The sequence below is a fragment of the Canis lupus genome, chromosome 24 (genome assembly GCF_011100685.1).
Source record: "Canis lupus familiaris isolate Mischka breed German Shepherd chromosome 24, alternate assembly UU_Cfam_GSD_1.0, whole genome shotgun sequence".
Classification (NCBI taxonomy): domain Eukaryota; kingdom Metazoa; phylum Chordata; class Mammalia; order Carnivora; family Canidae; genus Canis; species Canis lupus.
In genome coordinates, this window is record NC_049245.1 from 33,029,795 (window position 1) to 33,047,225 (window position 17,431).

The 17,431-nt window shown below is 38.9% G+C and overlaps 1 protein-coding gene across 1 annotated transcript in view; it reads left to right on the forward strand.

Annotated features, from left to right (window-relative positions):
* Positions 1–17,431, forward strand: part of STK4 (serine/threonine kinase 4) — an 88,344-nt gene that overhangs the window by 25,257 nt on the left and 45,656 nt on the right. The window contains 3 exon segments of the mRNA XM_038572429.1: positions 2,499–2,625; positions 3,396–3,536; positions 3,538–3,595. Of these exon segments, the coding sequence (XP_038428357.1) occupies positions 2,499–2,625; positions 3,396–3,536; positions 3,538–3,595 (326 nt within the window).

A 17,431-nucleotide genomic window follows, 5' to 3' on the forward strand; every position in this document is an offset into this window, starting at 1 on the left:
GAGCTGCAACTAGAGCCTAGGTCTTCTAGGTTCCAAAGCAGGAGTGCCCACTAATCTACCCTGTTCTGATGAGGAACTGAGATTAATGGTAGGTGCCCTTGTAGGTCCAGATGAGAGGAGGCCACTTAGGGCTGGCGGTACTGAGACTGCTCTCCTGGAGCAGGTCACCTCGGAGCGTGGGCCTGGAAGGATGGGAACAGTTTGCAGGCCAGCTGCTCAGTGATTAGGAGATTGGATTCAGGAATCACACTGCCCAGATTTGAATCCTGGCTCCCTGTTTACTAGCTTTGTGACCTGGGGCAAATAATATAACCTCTCTGTTGCTTTAGTTTTCTTATCTGTAAAATGGAGACAAAGTTTATCTGCCTCTTATATGGTGAAGATTAAGTGGCATAATGTGTATAACTTTGAATGCTGTTTTACCCATATTAAAAGTAGTATGATGTGGATTTGACAAATATCTATGGTTGTTTTGGGCTAGGCCAATGGTTTTCAGCTGTGTCAGACCCAGTATTTCTCCTCTTCCCCCCTTTTTTAACCAATATGTATATTTAATACTTCTACTCCTGTTCTGGATTGAAATTAATAAATCATGAAATCTGTTTATGTTCATAATTAAAAAGAGCTAGTATAATGTATATGATATAATGGAGACATAAAGATTTATAATTAAATATTTGTCAGTATAGCAATAGGCTCTAGCTTGACTGAACCTGCAGATATAATGAGATAGTTATATACCTGGACCTAGAACCATAAGTGAGTTTATTTTATTTTTTTAATGATTTTATTTATTTATTCATGAGAGACACAGAGATAGAGGCAGAGACATAGGCAGAGGGAGAAGCAGGCTCCCTGTGGGGAGCTCTATGCAGGACTGGATCCCAGGCCTCTGGGATCATGACCTGAGCTAAAGGCAGACACTCAACCACTGAGCCACCCAGGCGTCCCCCATAAAATGAGTTTAGATTTAGAAGCAGTAAGAACAGAAATCATTCTATTCAAGCTATATAGGACAATGAATGGGTAGATGCTAGCATAAAAATGATGTTAAATAATAACAGACCAGGCTTATTTGTATCTGATAAGAAGAGGGAAATAGTCATAGATTTTTCCAAATGAAGAGAAGAGAGAACAAGGAAATATTGATATTCTTCCAAATGAGCTGGCTCTTATTTCTAAGTGTATTGGCACAATTCTTTTCCTGCCAGGATGGGGTATTGGTGGTTTTATGGAAATCTTTTTTGCAGCCCCAGCACATGCTGAGGCATTCTCTCAGTTTGAGTACTTACAAACATTTAGAGACCATATCCTCTGGTGGGTGCTGGGCGATAGAGAACGAGTTTCAAAGAGAACACTGGGGACAACACAGAATAAGTTGAGAAGACAACAGGAAACCCCTCAAAAAGAATTTCCATATGTTGGGAGCCCGGGTGGCTCAGCGGTTTAGCTTAGCGCCACCTTTGTCTCAGGGCATGATCCTGGAGACCTGGGATCGAGTCCCACGTCGGGCTCCCTGCATGGAGCCTGCTTCTACCTCTGCCTCTGTCTCTGCTTCTCTTTCTCCTCTCTCTCTCTCTGTGTGTCTCTCATGAATAAATAAATGAAATCCTCAAAAAAAAAAAAAAAAAGGAATTTCCATAGGTAACTTTCACAGCATGGATTCCTTGTACAACAAGCAAGATAAGAAAATTGTAAGGTAGTGCTAATATTAATAATATTCAAGCCTTTTTTTATAAGTGAAATTCCACAGTATCCTTGTGTTTCAAGTATCTTGCTGATTGATATTTGAGTTTACATCTGTTAGATATTTGTGACCAGTTGTAGTAATTTCTGTAGTAACTATGCTTTTGTGCTAAAATCCCTTTTTATCTAACTTTGTCAGAAATGCTGTGTAGTACATTGTATGGAAGGAATAAACGGGATGAATAAATTGTTCACTGATATTTATAAACATGTCTTTAATGACATTTAAAGCCCCCTCCACAAATCATCCCCTAAATTACCGGACTTTTTGCTTGTCTCTTGAAAAACATTTTGGTATTATTTACTAAAGTATACATATACTCTGAGACATTTGAAAGGTGTGCACAAAGTGCCCCAGTTCGTTGTTGTGCAGGACTCTTCCACACTTGGAAGGAGTGCTGGTGTCCCTGCTTTTCCTCACACACCATTGGTGTTCTCCAAACATGGTGACAAGCTCCCAACATGTTTAGAAAACTTCCTCTAGGGGGTGGTACCACTCTGTTGAAAATCTCTAGATTTGGCAGACAGAAACAGAGACTTTGCAGCCAGGCTGAAAAAGATGGGCAAAGCCTGAATGTGCAGTCAGAGTGATAGAGTGAGTGTGGTTTCACAGCTATTACCCAAAATAGAGAAAGATGAGATTTGTTGATTAAGCAGCTATTATCCAGTACCTACTGTGTGCTGGGTACTGTGTATGCACTGGTGCCCTATAAACCCATTGCCAGTGTTGTTCTACTTTCTCTTTTAAGCACCCGTTTTGTCAAAAGTGCCAAGGGAGTGTCAATACTGCGGGACTTAATTAACGAGGCCATTGATGTGAAGCTGAAACGCCAGGAAGCCCAGCAGCGGGAGGTGGACCAGGATGATGAAGAGAACTCCGTGAGTGGCAGGCAGTGCTGTGGGCCTCAGGCATGAATGCATGTTATTTTATGATTGCCGGGTCAGTTGAGATGAGTAGGGGCTAACAAGTCCGCCTGGAGCTGAAGACACTTCCTGAATGACTATGTCCTGTACCTGGCCACTGGTAATGTCTTGCTGAGGCTGGCCTTCTTATAGCGCTTCCTAAGACACTTTCAAATTTTACTGTTTTGCCCCATATCATTTTCTCAATTTAATTATTTTTTTTCCTTCAATTTTTTATTCGGAAAAACGAATGCTCGGATCGGAGATTTGTTTTTTTGTGTGCCCTTTTGGAGAATCAAGGATCCATACTAAAATGTAGATTTTACACTCATGGACTCCCTCACAAGCCTGGATTCCAAGGGTGTGCACCTCAGCTTCTTAGATCTATGTTGTAAACCCCCCCATTTTTTTAGAAAAAAAATTATTTATAATCTCCCCACCCAATGTGGGGCTCAAACTCACTGCCCTGAGATCAAGAGTTGAGGGCTCCTTGATTGAGCCAGCCGGATGCCCCTCTGTTATAAAAACTTTGAAGAGGATATAGGAAGGGGAGAGGGGGAGGATGTTTCTGGCTCTTGCTTGCCTGACTTTGTGGTCTTTCTTTGGTTAGTAGGTTCTAAGACCCTCAGTTCTGTGGGTCTAGAATCCCAATCAGCGTCAAATCCAGAAATGCTTGCCCCGAGATGAATAATAATTCAAAACCTTTCAATCCAGTTAGCCCTGATTTGAGGTTTGTCCTCTCACAGGAGGAGGATGAGATGGACTCTGGCACAATGGTTCGAGCAGCAGGTGATGAGATGGGCACCGTCCGGGTAGCCAGCACCACAAGTGATGGGGCCAGCACTATGATTGAGCACGGGGGACACATTGCATCACAGCTGGGCACCCATGGTGATCAACACAGAGGATGAGGAAGAGGAAGGGACCATGAAAAAGTAAGGCTCTGGTTAAAATATACTCCCTTCTCAGACAACCCCTGCAAATTCCAGAGAAAACAAGCTCTCATGGTCCACATGGACTCAGGCTGGAGTCACTTTTCTGTTGTGCAGGGGTGGGTGCAGGAGGGGAGAGCTGACCTAGAGACATCAGAGGCAGAAAGCATCAGCAATAGGAAGGTCTTTCTTTTGATTGGAATACCACCTCTCATCGAATGTTGTCATTTTCGTCCTTTTCTTTATGATCTGTGGAGGCAAATATATTTGTATTGTTTTGATACATAGTTCAAAATGGGATGTATTTCTGAGCTATTTACTATAGGTATCTTCAGTCGATTTCTGTTTTCTGTGGATCTAACCCAGTTACCATACTCAGTCTGTAGTCAGGATGACTTGTACAGCTTTGAAAATCCTATCAAGTCCCTTCTAGTTGAAATCTTATCCCACTCATCCTTTTGGGGCCTGTGGCCTTGTCCTGACACTGGTGCTTGGCTCTCAGGGTGCTGTCTGCCACTCTGCTCCTCTGTTGCTTCCCTTCCCTTAATCTCTGTATCACAGAGGAAAGGAATTGGGGATACAAATGGTACTAATTGAGCTTCTGGATGCACATTTTAGAGTCTGAGCTTGCATAGGCTTAAGTCATTATGAATCTTTTTATATCTGTCCACCCCCCCCCCCTTTTTAAAGTTTAAAAGTCCTTCCTTAAACAGGGACTGTCAAACTATGGTTCACAGGGCAAATCCAGCCCACTACTACCTGCTTTTGGCAATAAGTTTTATTGGAAATAGCCATAATCCATTCATTTACTACTGGCTTTGACTGCTTTTGTACCACAGAGGGAGAGTGACCAGTTGTGACAGAGACTGTATGGCCCCCCAAAGGCCTGAAATGGGGCCATTCACACTGCTTTTCTCTGGTTCTTTATAGACAGAAAAAGTTTTGTGGCCCTGTCTAGACCCTTTGCTTTGTGATTAATTCATTTCTGAATTTTTCTTCAATCATGCGTATTCAAGTACTTTGCTAGATGCTGAAAAAACAGTCCTTGCACCCAAGGAATTCGTTGTCTTGTGTGGGGGACAGACCACTAATTAATGACACGTCAGTGTATGAAACAAGTTCTAAAATAGAGCTAATCCAGGGGGGCTTGGTAAAGCAGAATGAGAGTATTCAGTCTGGATTAGGGATTACTGAGAATTTCTGAAGGAGAAGCAGGAAGGTTGCAGGGAGTAAGGGTGGGTGGAGGTGTTCCACAGAGGAGCAGTGTAACACAGAGTCCTATAGGCAAGAGAAGGGTAGATCAGCACAGGGGACCATAGCCCATTTATCGTGACTTGAGCAAGCCAGTCTAGGCTGTGGGCCCCAGGCAGCCCACTCTGCTTTTCACCTTTCAGGTCTATGTGTTTATAATCAAGTCTTTGTTTATGAAGAGAAAGGTTTTCTATTGTTTCTTTTTTCTCTCTTTGGGGGCCAAGACTCATTATCTTGTTAGGATTCTGGTCAGAGGGGTACAGGTGGTGAAAGATATAGTGCTGTTGATGGATGTGTAAATTGGTATAACTTTTCTGGAATGTAGTATGCATCAGGAGTTTAAAAAGTCAGACCTTTGATCCAGTACATTCCACTTCTAGTAATCAGGTCCAAGAAAATAATTGAAGATAGAGAAATTATATTTAAGAATTTTTCCAGATATGTTACTTATAATTGTAAAAAAAAAAATTGGATTATTTAAATGTTTAATAGATGATTGGTCAATAAATTATGATACATCCATAAGGGGGACTAATTATACAATACAAAAATATTAAAAATCCTGTTTTGGGACAATACTTTGTGAGTTAGGAAAATACTTATGATATGTTGTAAAGTGAGAAAAGAAGGAAGCAGAATTATAGCATTCCCCAGTTTTACAAAAGTAAAAAGATAAATTAACATATGTTAATGTGTACTTAGGAGAAAGACTGTAAAAAAGTATTGCAAACAGCTGGGGGTAAATAAATCAGTTATTAAAAGTAAATATAATTGGTAATAGGATCATTAGTATGTTAAATTTTATTTATTTCTAAAGTTATTTTCAGTAAAGAAGGTCTGACCAAAATACTGCTGGTGTCATTGTGTTCCTATAAACTAGGGCTTCGAACTTTGGATTACTTTAAGAACTTTTTTTGCCCCCTCCCTCTTTCTTCTTCTCACTTTTTATGGCCTTAAAAATGAATATTTATAAGAGTTTATAAAAACATTGTCACCCTTGCTAGTCCCTTTAAATTCTAACCTCAATTCAGTGTTCTTAGGTGTGTTTTCATCTCCCCTGCACTTGAGATCAGAACACCCTAGATAACATTTGGTGTTATGTAAATTGTCAAGTGAATGCTATGTACTAAATTTAGCTTGTCTTTTCCTTTCTTCCTTCCTTTCCTTTCCTTTCCTTTCCTTTCCTTTCCTTTCCCTTTTTCCTTTCCTTTCCTTCTTTCCTTTTTTCTTTTTTCCTTTTTTCTTTTTTCTCTCTTCTCTTCTCTTCTCTCTCTCTCTTTTTCTTTTTTCTTTTTCTTTTTTTTTTTTTTTTTTTTTTTTTTTTTTTTCTTTTTCTTTTTCTTTCTTTTTCTTTCTTTTTTTTTTTCTTTTCTTTTTCTTTTCAGTAGCCAGTGTGATTTGTTAGGAAGTTTTGTTCATAGTTGGGGAGCTGCGACCTCTAGTCTTTTCAACGAACTCTGTGTGCTTTATCTTCTTCTACTTGTCTTAAGGCTTTATCAACATACAGATGATTATAATCGCTTATAGTGGTAAGGAGGCTGGCCCAATAACATGTGTGGTGCATGCACATGTTACGGAAAATCTGCCCTTTTTTATTTAAAGAATTAATTTTATTCCAAATGTAATTTCCAAATGTATTTAAGTGCTAATTAATTCAGTGGGGTTGTTTGTTCAGTTTCTGAGCTTGGATGGCTTAGCATGTCTAATGAGAAACATGGCCTCTTTTTTAGAGTCATGATGGAAAACTGTTTAAAAAACCGCAGCAGTCACATCTGAGTGACATTAAATAAACTCAGTTACATCATTAATCTGCTACAGGTCTTTTAATTCAGTTTTTTAGGCCACAGGTTTGACAGATTTGCCACTTACTTTGAGATCTTTACTATTTATGGTTTTAGGAGTTAAACTTCTTGTCATGAGAAATTAAAACATACATAATTGCAACAAATTAATACCATGAATGACCCCAGTGTCCCCTGTCACCCAGTTTCAAACCTGATTAATTCACTGCCGCATTCATCATTCACACAAGTCACAGCCTCCTCAAAGAAAATAAATTCAGTTAATTTAAAGTAAATCTCAGATATCATTTCCATTTCTTTAGAATTAGTTTTAAAACATTTAAAGGAAAGTATTTGACCCAGGCTTGGCTCAGATCTAGCAATTTGTGTTGTTTTGGAGAAGTCACTTTCCTTGTACGGGCCTCCTCGTGCCTTAATCAGTAAAATTAAAGAATTATGAAACTTATGTACTTTCATTGTCCTTTATGGTTCAAATAGTCCACACCTTTATAAAGGTTGTATAACATGACTAATATTGAACTGAAGACATACCACTATAGACAGGGTCAAGATGATTGAATGAGATGAAGCACTGGAGGCCTGTTTTTGAGCATGTGCCTGTATGGTTCTTATAATAATAGTAATTAATTTACGTAGATACTCTGTTTTTCTGATTATTTTCACTTAATAAGGGTATGCATTTCCATGTCGCTGCAAAGTCCCTGTTTTCATTTTTCATACTTAACTGTTTTTTTAAATCATTTACCTGTTGCTGGACATTTTGGTTGTTCCTAATTTTTCACTGTTATAAATAACTCTTACCTGCAGGGAACATCTTGCATATAAATGTTCCTTCTTTTTAGTATTCCTAGGATAAGTTTTCAGAAGTATTTGAATAGGTTTCATGTGTATTTGTCCTATTGTGAGACTGCCATAACTGTGTCCTCTGAAGTTTATACCACTTCACATTCCACAAGACTAATAGCAGCTATCAGGACACTTGATTTCTTTCCTTTATAATCCATTTTTTCCTTTTATTTCCCATGTTTTAAATCTCTGTGCCACTTTTTGGGTGTTTTCTCTAGATTTATTTTCTAACTCTGTCATTCTTTTTTTTAGCCACATCGAATCAGTGGTTTGACCCCAGACAAGTTTATTTCCATGGATAAATTTTTTTGCTTCCTAGAAGTTTTGTTTTGTTTTGTTTTTTAGATTTTCATGTATTTATGTGGAAGAGAGCAAACATAAGCAGGGGAGGGGCAGAGGGAGAGGAGAGAGAATCCTTAGCAGGCTTCATGCTCAGTTTAGTGCAGAGCTCAATGTGGGGCTCAATCCCACAACCTCGAGATCGTGACCCCAGCCAAAACCAAGAGTTTGGACACTTAACTGACTGAGGACCTAGTCCTTGTATACCTTGTAGGTATTTTTTAGATCAATCTGTTATCTTGAGTTTGTTGGATCTAATTTTCTGCTGTTTATTGTGTCTGCTATCTCTTATACTGTGAGATTTTTTTTTTATACTTTGTGATTTTGTTTGTGTGGTTATATTCAGTGGGAAGTATCTTCTTTGGAGTTTCTAATGTTCCTTGAGTTGCATAGCTATCCCAGCAAGGCCCTAAGGGGTATTTCATTCCAGTGGAATCTTTAGATTATTTCTCATTTCTGTAGTGTGCTTGTGATACAGCCAAGCAAATTACCTTCCTAGAAGTTGATTCTTTCCACTCCTCACATGGGCAGAAGCCATTCCTAAGCCATGTCCTTGAGCTTGTGGTTAGAGTTTGTCATGGCTTCTATCTTTGTGCTGGGGGGTTGCGTTCTAGCTTCCTTTTTATAGATATGTCTTGGCTCCTGTCAGTATCCTGGTTCCTGTTCCCTCATCAGGTTTAAAACTAGTCTCTATGTTTTAGTTTTCCCAGCGGGGCCATTCACTTCAGTGCTGTGTGTTCCTTGTTGCTTTTTCCATTTGCAGAGTTTCCTATTCTAGTTTTGAGGACCATAATATTTCTGTTTTGTTAAATCTTGGATTTTTGTGTGTTTAGAGCAGGAGTGGGGACATTTAGTGCTTCAGCTCATTCAGCCATTTTGACCTGTCCTATAGTGATGGTATGCCTGTACTTTCCCTACCAGGGAAAACTTTATAGAGAGGGTGTTATTTGCTCATGGTCACATGGCTAGTAAATGCCAGTGCTGATAAGCTGAACAAGTTCAGAGTGTATGCTCCTTTTATTACACGGAACTTCCAGTTTGTTTTGGAAGCCGCCCACCCTTAATTAAGGGGCATTAGATCTAATGGTGCACAAAACTCATAATTAAGTCACGTATTGGCTTCTGAGGAGATCCCAGAGATATACTTTTTTAGAACCAATCATGTATTATATATGATTTGTTTATTATACTCAGGAGACTAGGCATTATAACTGTTAATAATATCATTAATGATTAGGCCCTTAATATATATCAGGCATTGTGCTTAATCCTTTGTGAACATTTCATATATTAATCATGAACCACCTCCCATTTTATTGCAGCAGAAACAAAATTGCAAAGAGATTAAGTAACTTGCTTGTGATCACATAGTGAGTAATAGGAGAGCCAAGGCTTGAAGCCAGATATGTTTGATTTCAAAGCTTATTATGTTCTATTCCACTTCAGCAGAGCCTCTTTATTAAGTTTTTGAGGCCTCATGTTACAGATTATATGTTGGTGAGCCTCAGCCTGCAATAATGTACCCCACCTTGCTGGTTGTTTGGATACTCTACAATTCCCCAGGAGTCCAGAAGAGAAGGACAAATGGTTCTCAAAGGGGTCCTGCTCCGATGATGGGCTTAATGGTGTGGTTCCATCTGAGGGAGTTTTCAGTTGTGTATATCTGAATATACAATAAAGAATCCAGTTGTAGCTGGGGGAGGGGATCCGAGTGGGAGTGAGATCTGGCCATTTTACAAAGAGACCTCAGGAACATCTGTTAAGAACCGTGAAAAAACCATGATAAAATATCAGTATGGGGATTTGGGAAGATTTCTTCTATTTGTGTACATAAGTGTGTTTTTTTTTTTTTTTTTTGGTAAAGGCTATAGAAGAACGCTGCTAGAAGATCTGAAGTGACAGGAGAGGTTCTAGGTCCATGTCAGGATTGTTGTGCCTTTTCTGGACCAGTAGAGGGAGCTCTGTGACAGATCATGGTTAGAACGGTGTCCCCATCCACATTCACAAATCCCTTTCTGTGGAGGCTTTATTCTCCATCAAGACTGTCGTTATTATTTAATTTTAAATCTATTTTAAGTAAGCGCAGCAACACTAGGACAGTGTCCTTTATTTGATTTAGGTAGGAAATTGGGTACCTCATACTTGGCAAAATTCAAATAAGACGGAAGTCCTGGCCAAAATGTCTCAAAATAGTTTAAACTTTTTCTCTCTCTTCCCGGATTTCTCAGTAGAAACCTTCACCAGAACTGACGCTTTCTTTCTGCAGCACGGCACCATGGATGTAATTTTGCAACCATCATGAGCTAAAAATGACTAACCAAGGAATTAAATAAAATGTTAAAACTTAAAATTCTGGGTGTGGTGGTGACTTGGGGGATGTTTATTGCATATCAAAGTAAATATTAACAATGGCAGCTTACAGTTTTGTTGCCTCTTTAGTTTTCACTAATCTGTTTCCACACCTACCCAGAAGTCCGTCTTAACTTTCTTTCTTTTGATCCTTATATATTTTTCTTTCTTACCAAGGCCTCCGGTACAGTGTTGAAGGAGTAGAGTGTGGTAGTGGGCATTCTTGTGTGAAAGGCTTGAGTCCATGACATCAATCTTTCAGTCTCCCAGTGGCCCAAGTTCTGACTCAAGCCTTTCAAATTAGACTCTGTGAAAGGGGAGTGGAGTGGGTGGTTTCTGTTTAAAACTAACATATCATTCAGAAACTTCCCATTTTTATTCTAGAGCAATGGCCACATTAATCTCTTGGAAGTAGGATTTTAAAGCGAGTGGCATACTCAAGTCATGGTTGGGGCAAATTCCTGTGATAGTATTATGTGGTGAAAAACACTGTGCATTTTGTAGTTCCCCAGAAGTTCCTAAGTCTCATGAAGGCCCTAATTGTTGCCATAAGTTTCCTCATGTCAAAACCAAAGCCCAAGCTCTTGTTGAAATGACTTTATTTCAGCACCGTCCATCAGATACTAATTTCGGAGTTGCAGAAGATGGAAATTCTTGACTCAAAGCCTAGTTTCTTTACACTTGCAGTTGTCTAGAGGGGATTGTTTAAACATTGCTTCCCTCGTGTGTTCCCTATCTCATTCTCCCTGGCCCCAATGATAGCATTTTGCAAGGGTGGTAAATAGACATAAAGTACTGCAGGTATTTTAACATTTATTTTACCACAATAGCCTTACTATACAATTTCTGATCCCCTCAGGGTGTTTAAAACTATTGTTGGACAATATTACGCATCTGTATGTGTTTTTGGCCACTTTCTGCAGTGTCTGAGAGTGTTGCATGCATTGGCCACCAAAGCTAAAACTTTAAAACGTTCCGTTTTGTTAGAAATGTATCTCTTAATAAAGGTAAGAGAAAGAAAAGGGGACCTGTGGAAAAGAACATTAATCTTTGGATTCAGTCCTTTGCTTTGAAACTTGCTCAGAATCTTACATACCTCATTCTGCCTCAGCAGGTTACCTTCCCTCTTCTTTGAGCCTTTTTCCATAGTCTGAAAAAATGCGGCATAAAAGTTCCTACTTTCGGGGATCCCTGGGTGGCGCAGTGGTTTGGCGCCTGCCTTTGGCCCAGGGCACGATCCTGGAGACCCGGGATCGAATCCCACGTCAGGCTCCCGGTGCATGGAGCCTGCTTCTCCCTCTGCCTGTGTCCTCTGCCTCTCTCTCTCTCTGTGACTATCATAAATAAATAAAATAAAAAAAAAAAATTAAAAAAAAAAAAAAAAAGTTCCTACTTCATAGTACTGTTAAGATGATATAAAATAATAAATAAAATACTAAGCCTGTAAATGCTTAAAAATGGTAAGTAATATACATTTATGAGTCTCCTGATGAATGACAGTGGCTTTTTAATTGGACCAAGGCTGCTTTTCTCATCCTCATTCCTTTTCTCTTGCTTGCTATGTTTTTATGTTTCATTCTTGGTATTAATGGTGTTTTGTAAACACCACCCTCTTTGCCTGTGCAACTGGCATGAAAATGATTGATCTAAAGGAAGGTTATTTTGTCAGTTTCCGTAATGTTTTAAAAATGTGTGTAGTGAAAGAAAGAGAGTGACTGTGTGTGTGTTTCACATTCCTTGGCAATAAGATACAGGTGCATTGAGAATCTGTTAAATAGCTCAAAATACACGATGGCAGATTTTAAAGAGGCTAGGCTTTGGATTTACCTGAGCCTTCCTTTGTTAAGTTTCAAACTGTTATCTTAATACTGTGGAATTTATTACTGACTCGATTTTTTTTTTCTCTCCCCAAAAGATAGTTGTGGTTCACCATGCACTTATCATAAGCTTTCTCCTGGGTGGGATTTGCACTAAAAGAGCAGACTCTTGGTCCTTAGTCTTTTCTCACAATTGCACAAATAAGTCAAGGTCATCCTGAATTGAGACTAAATCCTAATTGTTTGTGCAGTTTTTCTAATTGTGTCCAGATGTTGGGCTCAATTTATCTTTGGAAACCATTAACATTCTTGATTCTTTTGGGATGAGCCAAAAAGCACAGACACATGGTGCCTGAAAATTCATTTGAAACACCCTGCCAGACCACATATTAGGATATGAAAGTACCAGATCTCAGTGTGACTTGGGTGAAGGGCTCAAGGTCTATATTTTTGGGAAGATAAAGGTGCTCCGTTATAGTTAAATTGGTAAAAGGAGAGCCAAGAATAGCCATGTGGGAAGTGTATTTTCTAAGAGAGAGCAGTAGCATGAAAGTAATGAAGAACAGGGGAAAGTGAGTCCTAAAAGATATGCTTTGGCTCTAATGCCTAAGAGGCAGATAAATCAGTTTCTGACTGATTAGGGGAATGTATTTCTCTGGTGCTCTAAGCTGTTCTGACCTGCCTACTCTTGTTCAGCAAAGGAATGGAGATGTATTTTGATCAACTTAAATGGCTCGATATAGAAAAAGTAGGTGCTTCTCTTAAATGTTCATGCTGTAAGAAACATCAACTTGGAATCTATTTATTAACATAAATATCTAATGCCAGCCAAAAAGTATTTATTAGGTAGTCACTTATGTCGTTACTGTGTAATGTACAAAAGCCAAATGAGGCATTGTTGCTGACCAGGAATTTATAGGTTTAAAGGGGAAGGATGACATTTGTCATTGCCATTACCTAATATTTATGGAGAGCCTGCTGTACTGTAACTATTCTTTGTCATTCCTTGTATGCCTGGGACGTTACTCTGCATGATTCAGATTATGATATTTGATGTTGACATAACTTAGTTGAGAATATAGGACCTCTATGTATTTTTTTTTTAATTTTTATTTATTTATGATAGTCACAGAGAGAGAGAGAAACAGGCAGAGGGAGAAACAGGCTCCATGCACTGGGAGCCCAATGTGGGATTCGATCCCGGGTCTCCAGGATCGCGCCCTGGGCCAAAGGCAGGCGCCAAACCGCTGCGCCACCCAGGGATCCCAGGACCTCTATGTATTGAAGGTGGTATAATACTAGGCCAAATGCTGGGCAAGTGGTACAGACAAGTATTAAAGGTTTTGTGAGAAGGAAAACAAAGGACTTAGATGCGCAGCCTGAGTGAGGCTATTTTAGCAAGTGCAAAGTCAGAAATGTAAATATATATATTGAATATTCATTTTGGCTGAGGTGGGTTTTGACCAGACATTGAAGGACTTTGAATGCCACAGAAAGAAGTTTGAACCTGATTCAGCAGGTAGTAAATAGGGTAATATAAAGATATTTTGATCAGAGAAGTAATAGAACAAGATGGTTTTTTAGGAGAGTCAGTGGGATGATGTGGAGTTTGAAAAGGCCAGAAAAGAGAAGACCAGTTAGGAAATTTTTGTAATAACCAAGGTATGGATCATTCTTACTTGTCAACCTTCTGTATCTTTTTAAATGTGCTACCTCTATTGCTCTAGTTAGTAATCTTTTGAAATTTGAATTTAGATCTCTTTGAATAGATATGTGGCAGCTCACTAGACTTAAGGAAGTAAGGACCACTGCCCAGAAGTCACGTTGATTTACATAGAGGCAATTGCCAAAATTAGTTAACTAGGAGAGTTATTCCGGTTGGCCTCCAGGGAATCATATAACTGATGATTCCAGCGGTTCTTAGTGGTTTCAAAGAGCCTTCAGAGGAATATTTATGAGCAGACATAGAAACTTGGATAATAACTTGTGTAATAAAATGAGTTACTACGTGGAAAGCACTTAAGTGCCCAGTAACAAAAACAAAAACAAAAATCACACAAAAACAAAGTTTAATAAAGGTTAGATTAAAAATCAAAACGAACAATCCTCTGATAAGGCATATTATTCCAAGCCAGAAGAAAACATTTGAGGGATTACTCGAAAAAAAAAACTTATTTTTTTTCTCACAAATATTTGTATATGAAACAGAAAAAAATGCAGACTCTACTTCTCTAATTTTAAACAAAATTAATTACTATTAAGGTAGAAAAGAGTTATTATTGTGGAAATTAAGGACAGAGTAGTGACCATTATGCTTTACGTATTGTCAGTCTTATAAAAATGAATATGAACATGAAAGGACATAAAGTTCAATGTCAACCGGGTGGTCACTCCAAAGGCAAAGGTGGCTTCAGTCTTTGGTCAAGCTCTGTCCCAGTTAGGACTACCCTGGCATTGTGTCATACCTTGTATGAATCCAAAAATCAAAGTAGATTGTAGAGGACAGGGGTCTTTCTTCTTTTTTAAAAATTGAATTATTGATCTATAACTCACATATCATGTAGTTGATTCTTTTAAAATATACAGTTCAGTGGATTTAGTATACTTACTGAGTTGTGCACCCATCACCACAATGTAGTTTTTAAAGATGTATTTTTTTAATTGAGATGCGATTCACAAAAGAGAGCTATAATTTACATATCATAAAAAATCACCATTTTAATGATCCAGTCCTGTGAGGTTTAGTGTATTAACAAAGTTGTGCAACCATAGCCACTGTTGAATTTCAGACATTTTCTTCATGCCCCCGCCAAAACCCACAATCCTGTTAGCAGTCTCTTCTTATGACCCCCTCTGCCCCTCTTCCCAGGCAGCCATTCATCTGCTTTCTATCTCTATGGGTTTGCCTATTCTGGACATTTTATGTAAATGAACTCCTACAAAATGTGGCCTTTGTGTTTGGCATCTTCCACTTAATGTTTTCAAGGTTGATCCATGTTGTGGCATCTGTCAGCACTTTATTCCTTTTTATGGCTGAATAATCCCATTGTATGGATGATACTCTATATTGTTGATGCTCTGATTTTAGAGAATTCTGGTCATCAGCAGAAGAAACTCCATACTCATTAGCAGTGACTTGACATCCCACCCGTTCACCCCACGGGCCTAGGTGGCTGGCTACTAATCTACTTCCTGTCTCTACAGATTTGCCTGTCCTGAATTCGTGTAGAGTCATGGAATAGTGGTCTTTTGTGAGTGGCTCTTTTCACTTAGCATAATACTTTTTGGGTTCATCCTGTGTTGTAGCCCATGTGAGTACTTCAGTCCTTTTCATTGTGGAATAATATTCTCTTGTATGGTTATACCATATTTTATTTACCCATTCTCCAGCTGATAGACATTGGGTTATTGGGTCCTTCTGTTTTTAGCATTTTCCAAAGAAAAATGAATATGGGAATTAACTCCTGGTCTGTGAGCTTAGACAGATTGTCCATTGAGCTTACCATGTGCTGCTTACAAAGAAAAATGAGTCAGTCATAGTATAGGAATTCATGCACTTCCTGTGTCAGATAAAAGAATCAGAGCAAAGGACAGCTGTTTGGAAAATTAGACTATTCTGCTCTGTCCAGTCCCCCCATAGCTTCAGGTTTTTGGCATTATCAGTCAGCTGAGCGTCTTTATTTCCTGGGATACATCTGAAAAAATACCCTGGCTCACATTGAAACAGAAAGCCCACCAGCCATCTGAAGCCCTGGGGACAGCATTGCCTTTAATCAGCTTGGACTGATTCTGTTATGCTTCTCAGTACTGACGGGCTATTGTCCAACACACTTGATCATCTAGCTCAGGAGGGCTAAAGAAAAGTTCAAAGATAAGGTTACTGGGAAAATTCCATTCCCCTACTCATTCTACACTCAATGGCAGTTCTGACATGTCAAGAGTTTTCTTTTTTCTTTTTTTTTTTAAAGAGTTTTCATTTTGATGTCAGAAAATTTGCAATATAAGATTTGCAGCTCACCAAACCTAAAATCTGATGATCAGGGTTCAGTCCTGTCCTTGTTAATAATGAACTACATAATTTTAGGCAAATTTCTCATCTGTAAGGTGGGAATAATAACACATACCTCTAAAGATTTGAGGATTAAGTGAAATGGTACATCGTCTAGTACTTGGTGCCTAATAAGTGCAGGTCTTCCTCCCTCCTACTTCATTTACATGTTATTCATGAAGTTTGGTTAGGAACATCATGCAAAAGTACCGAGTAAACAGCCTGAAACTTAGAAGGTATTCTATAAACCTTAGTTAAATTTGAACCTGAGTTCTCAAAGAATAGAACTTTTTGTAGATAGAGAGTGGTGTGTGTGTGTGTGTGTGTGGGAGGAGACACAACAGACACCATCTGGTTAGTTTTTACTTTGTAACAAACCACTTCTAATTTAGTGGCCTGGCTGTGCAGCTGTGGTGGTATAGTGGTGAATATAGCTTATTTCCCAAGCTTGATGCCAGCTGCTGTGATGGTGGCCATGGCTGGTTGACTCATGAAGACCTCTGTTGACTGGAGCTCACATGGTATTTGCCATTCAGCGGGCTCAGGTTTATTTACATGGTAGTAGGATGCACAAGCAGGTAGTAGGATGCACAAGCAGGAAGGAGGGGCAGAGGGACAAGCAGACTCCCTGCTGAGCAGGGAGCCAGACGCAGGACTCCATCCCTGGATCATGGAATCATGACCTGAGTCAAAGGCAGACGCCTAATCGACTGGCCACGATTGGGCCATGTTCCAAAAAGGAACATGGGAAAAAGCGGCAGGTGCCCCTTATTTAGAATAATTATCATCTATAAAATCAGAGTGAGAACAGGTGCTGTAATTTAATTACTGTGCCAAAATGTTGGTCACAGTAGGGGTGCTGACTGCTCCATATAAACTTAATCCAAGAAGCCCTCTAACACATAAAGAGTTTTGTGATACAGGCAGCTAATTTCTGGAATCACTCAGGAATCTCAAATACACCTTTTTTTTTTTAATGTATGCTGATTCTTGCCAGTTGAGTTTTGGCTTCCCCTACCAGCTCATTCATTCATATCTTCAGCTTTAGTTATATAAAACATTTTTATAACCAGCATTTCTAGATAATATCTTTATTATTTATTATTCCCTGCTCCTTCCCTCCCTCCAAAATAACCCCACTAACAACAACAAAACTCAAAGAGTCAGAGACAGTCTTGTCACAAGTATTTTATTAAGTCCCATTTTTTGCTTTGGTCTGGTCTTTGATTTATGCCCATACACATCTCAATTATGGCATATTTGATTTATTTATTTACTAAATATTTTATTTATTTATTTATTTATTTATTTATTTATTTATTTATTTATTAAATTTTTATTTGTTTATGATAGTCACACAGAGAGAGAGAGAGGCAGAGACACAGGCAGAGGGAGAAG